This window comes from Parambassis ranga, chromosome 13, assembly GCF_900634625.1.
Source record: "Parambassis ranga chromosome 13, fParRan2.1, whole genome shotgun sequence".
In the NCBI taxonomy this organism is placed as follows: Eukaryota; Metazoa; Chordata; class Actinopteri; family Ambassidae; genus Parambassis; species Parambassis ranga.
The window spans coordinates 23,548,878-23,558,592 of record NC_041033.1 but is presented as its reverse complement, the minus strand read 5'-3'; the positions used below and the strand labels follow the sequence as shown (position 1 = coordinate 23,558,592).

The 9,715-nt window shown below is 48.2% G+C and overlaps 1 protein-coding gene across 1 annotated transcript; it reads left to right on the top strand.

Moving 5' to 3' along the window:
• The first annotated feature begins 2,175 nt into the window (after positions 1-2,175).
• LOC114444903 (plancitoxin-1-like) lies at positions 2,176-6,331 on the top strand. The gene is made up of 7 exons (XM_028419795.1): positions 2,176-2,216; positions 2,421-2,518; positions 4,373-4,556; positions 4,664-4,745; positions 4,878-5,042; positions 5,545-5,730; positions 5,822-6,331. Exons 2-7 carry the CDS (start codon positions 2,427-2,429, stop codon positions 6,262-6,264), a joined length of 1,152 nt encoding a protein of 383 aa, XP_028275596.1. The 5' UTR covers positions 2,176-2,216; positions 2,421-2,426; the 3' UTR covers positions 6,265-6,331.
• The last annotated feature ends 3,384 nt before the right edge of the window (positions 6,332-9,715 follow it).

Sequence of the window (9,715 nt, the reverse complement as noted above, 5' to 3'; positions counted from 1 at the left end):
TGCTTCCTGGTTTCACACAATAATGAACATGTGACACAACAATCCACTGATCAGTGCAGATCATCACTGTCACATGTATTGATGACCTCACTGATCATTAGCTTTGATCCTGGTACAATAGTGGTGCCTTCACTTACCTCCTCATCAGCTGAGCTGCATTCAGGGTCACTCAGAGTTTCTACCATCAGCATCAGCTCACTGTGTGTCTGTCTCATCATGAAGAAGGGGACGTGTCTCTGTCCTGCAGGGTAATGTCCCCAATGACTGGTTGACTCAGAGAGGACACATGTGGAAAATACATCACACATCCACCAGTTCACAGATCTGGAGGGAATTCTCTTGAAGAATCTGGTACGTTTGTTCACCCATGGTCAAAGTAAACAGTTGAACAACAACATGGCTGTTGGAGAGGTGTGGAGTACTGAATGCTGATCACTCACATATGGTCAGTTTTGGAAAATGATTTATGATATATCATTGAAAATACTTGGATACAAGATCCCCATGTGCTGTACTGATGAAGCTGCTTGGATGAGCAGCGAAACGTGTTCAAGAAAACTCTACAAGTCCAGACGCCTTGCTTCAATCTTCTCTACGTATAAATAACTTCACACTATAATACTCTGAAGCTTCAGAACGGGACTCTAACTCAGCATGACTCTTAGAAGCTCTCAGCTGACCTCAGTCAGTCTTTTCTGGGGCTGTTGGTGTGCAGCCTCCACAGGGGGCACTGTGCTGAACACCGGAGGCCTGAAGTCTCAATGACACTTAAAACTGTGAAACACCTGATGAGTGTGTGTGTGTGTGTGTGTGTGTCTGTGTGAGTGTGTGTGTGTTGCAGGCAGTCATGTGGAGGTTCATCTTGACCGTCAGCCTGTTCTGTTGGGGATCTGAGGGCCAATTGTTCTGCAGAGATAAGAACAACGGTCTGGTGGACTGTTGAGTGCTTTACATGTGCTTTACATGCACCCAGCAGGCTGTTCGCAGCTGATTTTACTTTTAGGTTCTTATCAGCAGGTCAACTTCAACCTGTACTGAGAATTTATTATCAGAAAAGGAGCTACCTCAGTGGAGACAGACTGCTGAGTCACCAACACAGACTTTACTGAGGACGTCCTGCTGTCCCATTTAAAGACAGAGTCTCTGTGTGCTGATGGACGTCTCCTCTGTCTCTGACCGAAAGACATGGAGGTTGTCCCTGAAGCTCTCTGCATCAGACTAAAGACAGAGGGACAGAGATGCTGAGCTCCACATCCAGACCACATGGTTCAAAACACAAACAACAACAGCAACAGGCCTCTACACTCAGACACACAAACAATGGCACAAATACAAGTCAAAAATACCTATTTATTCTGTTAACCATGGAGAAGCTCCGTTAAAAAAAAACAAATGGTAGTGGTGAAGAACATGAGACGGCAGAGAGGAGGACTGGACTGAAGCTGTGATTCTAATGAATAAAAGCTAGACTAGCAGCACCGGAGCTCCCCAGGGGACGGTGCTGGCCCCCCTCCTCTTCACCCTTTACACCTCAGACTTCTGCTACAACTCAGAACTGTGTCACATCCAGAAGTTTGCAGATCAGGGATGATGGAGAGGATGAGTACAGGAGTGTAGTCAGCAACTTTGTCATCTGGAGTCAGATGAACCATCTCCAGTTTAACACCTCAAAGACTAAGGAGCTGGTCATTGACTTCAGGAAGTCCAGCCCACAGCCATGTCCAGTGACCGTCAGGGACGACGAGGTGGAGATTGTAACTACAAGTACCTCGGGTTGTGGCTTGACAACAAGCTGGACTGGACATGCTGTACAGATCACCTGTACAAGAAGGGCCAGAGCCGTCTGTACTTCCTGAAGACTGGGAGCCTTCAACATCTGCAGGAAACTCCTGATCAATAAAAGTGGAGAAGGACAGAGTCACTGAACAACAGGAGTACCCACTCTGACGGGTTTCCTCTGCCTGTGTCCACAGACACGTTCAGCTTTCAGTTTGATCAGGTGTGTTTGTGATGGACGAGCTGCAGATTCATGTTTGCTCACACCCTGTTATCTAAGCATATATGGAGAGTGAGTCAAAGGGACTGAGCGCTCTGAAGTGTGATTGGCTGACTTCAGAGGAGAGAGCTGAATAAATGCAGCCCCTCCGAGTGTTTCAAACACACGGAGACGCCTGAGGGACACACACCTTTGTTTCCAGACTGAAGCTGAAACTCCAGTGAGTCTTTGCACCTGGTTTGAACGGGACTCTAACTCAGCATGACTCTTAGAAGCTCTCAGCTGACCTCAGTCAGTCTTCTCTGGGGCTGTCGGTGTGCAGCCTCCACAGGGGGCGCTGTGCTGAACACCGGAGGCCTGAAGTCTCAATGACACTTAAAACTGTGAAACACCTGATGAGTGTGTGTGTGTGTGTGTGTTGCAGGCAGTCATGTGGAGGTTCATCTTGACCGTCAGCCTGTTCTGTTGGGGAGCTCAGGGCCAAGTGTCCTGCAGAGATAAGAACAACGGTCCGGTGGACTGGTGAGTGCTTTACATGTAGAACCCAGCAGGCTGTTTGCAGCTGATGTAACTTCTAGGTTCTTATTCTGGTGGTTGTAAGTGCTGCTCGGGACAGTTTAGGCTTGGGGTGTGCCATTTGATGCGGCCTGTAATACCAGTATATACAGTATATCAGCCAGGCCATGAAAACATGCGAGGAGGAAGCAGCGGGCGGCGTACACCCTGAAAGTAAACAGATGGCTCAGCAGGGCGTCGCATGAGCGCCTCCTGGATAAGCATCATATCTGTGGACAAACATCACGGGATCACACCTGTAGCCTTCAGACACTGTGTTCTCATGTGCAGTGAAAGTACTGAGGACTGTAGCTGAGTGTGCAGCAAAGAACATGAGAGAAGAAACGCTTCTTCTGTCATCATGCCCATAACATAAATATAAGACAAATGATCATGCACAGTGTGGAATGGCTCAGCCCTGGTTCAGTGTTTGTCCTTTTCCAACTTAAATATCATTATTGCAAATTGAAATATGGTGATATGATTAAGAAGTGATATTGTCCATCCCTAGTCTGGGCTCGCCAGACGTACCATTATTACATGTGATGATGCAGCCATCTACCCTCAGGGAACAGCAGGCGGATCAGGAACTTCTTCATGTGTTTAATGTGGGACTCAGATTATATGATAATATAAAGATAATATAAAAACGTCAGATGCACTGCGTACACTGAAGCCTCACACCGGACACCTGATCAATCACTTAACTGTAAAAATCATAATCCAGACAAACAGCTGATGGCACAAAGTGCAGAGAAACTGCAGTTCTCCTGCCTGGCCTCTGGGGGCAAACCTGAGTCAGCTGCTCCTCACAGACGTCACAGACGCGGTCTGTTCATATCTGATTGGACTAAAGCAGACAGCACCTCTGACTCTGTGGCTGTGTCCTCCAGACAGAGCTGAGTGTCCATGTGAGGGAGCAGGGCAGCGACTGGACGCTTCTCCGGCCAGCTCAGAGCGCTGCCTGGTTCTAGTCCTTCATTCCGGGTTCCAATGACTGCCTCACTATTTCTAAGCTAGCGGCAGGTTTGTTATGCTAACTAGCCACTCGCTGTACAAACTTCAGCTCGAACCAGTTTCGGGCAGATGTCTGGTCACACACCACAACCACAGAGCTGGCAGAGTGTCTGACCATCGAAAACACTCACAGTTACGGACCTCTACGAACCACCGGCACCATTCTGACCTCATCAATCAGCAAACCCACATGACCAGATACCAGCACACCCCCAAAAAGAAATGAATTTAAACCAAGCGGCAGCCTTCAGGGCTCAGACTTGAAGCCCATGCGGAAGTGTCAAAACTTGTAGTTCATGCTGCAGCCACTGGGGGCTGGCTCCAGCAGCGAGTCATTTCCCATAGACTCCCATGTTAAAATGGCCGACTTCACATCAGAAAGGAACATGTTTACATCCTGGTACAAAAACCACTCTGGTCTCAGATGATAGGTTCTCTTCTAGTGTCAACTCACTCGTTTTAATTGTATTCGGACCTAAAATTATGCAAAATCATGGGCGTTGCCTCTTGAGCGACAGACGGTTGACGTATCCCAGCGCGAGTTTCCTGCTTCCAGGTTCAGGCTTCCACACACATATTTTAACATTATCTTATTACACTGTAAAAATATAAAGGTTAAACCAACACCTGAATATTCAGATCCAGCTGCAACAGCACATTTAAACAGGAGGAACCCTCAAGTTTGATTTAAAAATGACGGAGAGACACAGGAAGCAATGAGAGGGACAGACTGCACAGGCCGACTGACAAGAACATGGAGCACTGAGGCGTCACACTCGACTCTGTTTCTGTTTCTCCCCTCAGGTTCATCTTGTACAAGGCCCCTAACCCTGAGCAATCACCTTTAACAGGGCTGGAGTATGTTTACATGGATCCAAGTGGACGGACAGACATGAAGCCTTCTACACCTAACTACAAGCCCATCAACCATATTACTGGTGTTCTAGCAAACACGCTGCGGCCCATCTTCAGTCCTATTAGACAAATGGTAAGAATCATCGTGCTGCTGCAACAGATATATGATCAGATGTACCCTCAGTCAGTGTACATCAGTGCAGATGGAGGCAGCATGCTAACAAACAAATGTCATTGTAGTCTCCAAACCTTGGATTCATCAGCTACAGCGATCAGCCTCCAGGAAGTAACGCAGACTCTGAGAAGTTTGGCCACAGTAAAGGTAATGACGGCGTCTTCTCACACTCACCAAAGTGAAGCACCACTGTGTATCTGCTGCCCTCCTGTGGTTGTGTTTTTGTTGTATTAATGGATTCATTGAAGTATTTTCTGAACGTTTCCTTTCTTCCCTCAGGGGTTGTGATCGTGGACTCAGGCAGCACGGGGATCTGGCTCTTACACAGCACTCCACAGTTCCCTTTCAGAAGAAACCAGGAAGAGTTCTGGCCTAATTCTGGAACAAAAAACGCTCAGACGTTCATCTGTGTAACGTTCCCCTACAGCAGCTTCGCTGATATTGGTAATCAGCTCAGGTCAAAGAACACAAGAACCAGACTTAACTGTTGGCAGAAATGTAAAATCATATTCATGAGCATGTTTCTATTGGAGTGTAATCACATGCTCAGCTACAATGAGCCCTGCAGAGAGAACAGGTCAGTACTGAACCTGACTGCAGTTCTCCTAGAGGGCGCTCTGAGTCCTTCTGAGTGAGTGGAGATAAATGATGCGGTCCTCCCCCCATGGCAGCAGGAGTCCTCACATATATATCTCTACAGAGCGGAGGATGCTGGGAAGTGGCTCGTGGTGACGTCACTGATGATTATTGATATGAAAGTTGTTTGATAACATCAGACCCTTTCATTCAGAGCGCCCTCTATGGGACAGATGGAGAGTCTTCTCCATGTTGCGTGGTGGGTCAGACTTGTTGCAGTCTGCAGGCTCACCACTAGATGTCACCGAGTGGTCACACTGGACTCACACAGGCTGAACTGAATCCCTGTAACGTGTCATGTTGGTTTCAGGTACACACCTGCAGTCCATCGGAGCATTTCCATTTGAACACGACCTTCCTGACCACTTCCATCAACTGCTCAAAGACGCTGTGAAATGGACACAAGTCCCACCGTCCAACAATTTCAAAACGCTGACATCAAGTGGGGGTCAAAGCTTTCACAGCATCGCTAAACAACAGTCAGAGCAGGTCAGAGGTGAGACACCTGCATGTTTGAAGGAGGTAACATTGACCTGCTCTGCATGGAAAGGCTGGACTCTGTCATGGTGTTCTTGTTCTTCTTGCAGATGGAGATCTGTACGTCACCATTGCAGAATTAGTCAGCAGTTCTCTGGCTGTCCAGAGCTGGCGCTGCCAGAAAAATCGTGCCCCCTCTTATTGCGTACTTAACAGACATAAAGTGTTGAATGTTAATTCTATAAAGACTGGTCTTGGTGAATGGAAGACTAGCAAGGATCACTCAAAGTGGTGTGTGGCCCAAGACCAAAACAAGGCCTGGACCTGTATTGCTGATGTGAACAGGGCTGAAACACAGTATAAGAGGCGTGGGGGGGCGCTGTGCATCCAACATGAAAAAATAAAAGAATACTTTCTAGGTTTTGCTGGGCGCAATGAGGACTGTACAACAGCAACAAATCCACTCAGCATGGACATTGAGATTGACTGTGATACAGACCCCTCCCCAGAGAAGCGTGGGCGACTGGACAGTCCCTCAGGGTCCTCCAAGTAGCGTTCATCACCCGTATATAATAAATAATCTGATATTAATAAAAAATGTGACATTTATTTTTATGTGCTTTATGCAACACGTCTATATATATCAAATTATATTAGCATGTATACCAGGTGTTAATGTCAATCATCATTAAAGGACTTATGTTAGCAGACAGTGGCTAACTAGTCAGCTAATTCATTTAGGTGAAACTAAAGGGCCAGTGCACCAACATCGTGACTGGGAGACATTATAAACACACAGCGTGCAGCGCGACACCTTCCCTCCTCATCCTCATCCAGTCCAGCAGTACAGCCTGTCTCAGCTCGCAGCTTTCAGCCGTCTGTCTGTTGACACGGCCCAGCTTGTACTATTTACCCTCCTACATACACACACAGTGACCCGAGGGACCAGGACAGTGGGACATCTGCGTTACAAAAGATCTTTGCACTTTGAATGTTACACCCAGGTCAGGACCTCAGAGCAGGGCCACTGCCCTTGTGATTTGAGCTTGGTCAGCCCTCAGGGCCCTTCTGGCCTGGGGGCTCCGAGCATTTGCCTGCCTTGCCTGTTGGTAAGCCTCTCTCTATGACGGGCTAAACCCAGCTCACCCAGCAGATTTACTCTGGACCCAGAGAAAGCCCAGGTCCTGCTCATGTAATAAATACTCTAAATATTGCCAAACATGGTCACACTGCCTGCTACAAACACAGAAGCCAATACATTAATGATGCTTACTGCTTGTGTCTGCAGCAACACATTCATGGGTTAATGTAATCTAAGCTTTACTCCAGCCAAAAAAAGCTTTCTAATATTTTTCTGCTATTAAATAAATGTCAGCATTGTGCAGCAAGCTTGGTCATTTTCAGCTCTTGGTCAATATTTGAATGGTCACTGTATCTGTCGCCACCCTGTGGATGCAGGAGAGCAGTACACCATCATCCATGTCTGAACCCACTGGTCCAGAACAGGGACAAGTGGTCATTGAGGTTAGTGGACCTGGGCAGTGGTCAGCATGGCGCCATGGTAACCAAGTAAAATGGTGGAAAATCTCAGTGTCTCTGAAGGACACATTTGTAGACTGACCGTGACACAACAAAGCAGACCGGCTTCAAAGACTGTTTCAACATTCACTGCACACACACACACAGGTGATGGGTGGTGGTGGTGATGTGTCCAGCAGGAGGTGGTTGTTCTGTGCACTTTATGTCTGATGCTTTTTAAAAGCATTCTGAAAACTGCCTCGTCCTGGATGATCAGATATCGATCGCTTCATTGAGCAGATTCATCCACAGACAGAGAACCTTTAATGAACATTGAAGGAGTTTGTTTCCATCTTCTTCAGAGCTGAGACAGGATGAGCTGTGAGTTCAGCTCCAGACATACAAATGAAAAAATAAAGCTTCAGTACAAACGTTCGGTTTTAATAAAAGGACAGATAGAAAAGTCCAGGTTAGAAAAAGACTTTGTTATAAAGACACAAACATCCAGAGGTGTGTGTGTGTCCACCTGATGGACCTCAGTCCAGCAGACAGTCTGAGTTGGGTCTCTTCAGGTATAATGTTTCCCTGGTGGTGGTGGACGGTGGGATTTACCGTCAGCATCAACAGTCAGAAGGAGACAGAGTCTCCTCCTCTCCAGCCGACAGCTTGCAGGTGTTACCGGCTACCTGCTACTATATCTGCATATTAATGCTGTACACAACAGGCTAAGCTAACGTTAGCTTCCTGATTCGTAAACCTGCAGCTGTGACTCACCTGATTTATCCATAAACGTATTGATCACAGCAGCTTCAGGTGAAGGCCTTTGGTTCAGCTGGTTAGTCCGTGTTCTGTAACCATGGCAACAGTAGAGGACAGCTCTTTGGCCCACACATCTTCACTCTCAGGGCGATCGGCCAATCAGAAGCTGGTCTCATTCATGTGTGGCTTGGGGCTGGTTGGTGGGCCGGAGGCGGGGCCGTCTGAGCCAGCAGGGTTCTCAGGGGACGCCACGGCCTCGGCAGGTGATGATGCTGCGCTGCGGCGAGGAGACACGGGGCTCACACTCTGACACCCAGATGTAATTAAGTATTATTGTCACACATCATCAAGTCTAAACCCGCACACCTGTCTCACCTCTTCCCATTGGACGACAGCCTGACGTAGAGTTTGTCTGTGTCAGGGACGACCCTCTGGATGAACACCTGCTGGTCGTCTCTCTCTCCGTACGGACCTGAACAACCAAACAAAACACACAAACGAGTGCGACCTCTGCTGGACAGCAGCAGCCTGCTGGAGGAGCAGACGGAGGTTTGGATTTTACTTGGTACCACCTGGAACCTTCTGGACCGCACTCACCAATCTCTGTGCCAGCACTGCAGCCTCCATGTCCATCGATGTCGTCCAGGCTGAGGATCTTGAATGAGGTGAGGGGGGTGGATCCTGGCTGGGTGGAGATCATCCCTCTGAAGCGAGTCACCGTCCACGTCCGCACGTGGTTGTTATCTGCACAAACTGAGAGGAGACCATGAAAATCCAGTATGGTGACCACAGATGATCCGGACCATGCCCAAATCTGGCGACTGACCTACACACAGACACACACAGACACACACAGACAGACACAGACACACAGTGTCATTCTTCATCCTGGCTCAGTGGATCAGGACTTGTCAGACTCTGGTTACTTCCATGCGTCTCAGTCTGGTGTCTCTCAGCCACAAACTGCAGCAGATGCAGCAGACAAACAGACAAATGGACACTCTCATCCTGGACGGCACCATCCAAGAGGAATAAACACAACAATCCTTCTTCTCCATCAAAGCTTTGCTTTAAAGTCCACTGATGATGTCATGAGGTTTAGAACACCTTCTGAGGTCTTTGATGGTTCACATTCAGCTGTGGAAGGAGAACTTCCTGATGATGTCCTGACCCAACGTCCTGCATGCTGGTGGTAGCATCAGTAACACAGAGCCCCCACTGCTCCGCCGTGCTGCCCCCATTCACTGTATGTAATGAAGCACTGGAGCTCTGTGCTGTAGCTGTGGGAGCAGCATGTTCTTTACCTTCTCAAAGCTCCGACAGCACATGAATGCTGCGGCTGCACCGCCACCAGCGCGTCCCGCTGCACAAACTGCTGCTGGAGATGCTGGATGCGAAGGCCTGAGGACTTCCTGTCACATGACCACAGCGACTTCTTATCACAGAGACTGAAACAACTAATGAAACATTTTGACCTGGTTGGGCTGAAACGAGCTTCAGCAGCGAGGGCAGGCGTAGTTACCTTGATGACCTGGAGAGGGCGCCAGCTCTGTGAAGCTCATTCCTGCCAAAGACCCACTTCAGGTTCTGAACATTTAGCTTCAGTCAGAGCTTCACACATCCAGGACTGATCAACACATCTATAATAACATCTGCCTCATGGCATCAGGACACTCTGGAATCTGTTGTTGTGTCTTCTTCCTCCTCCAGCAGCAACACTCAGGGAG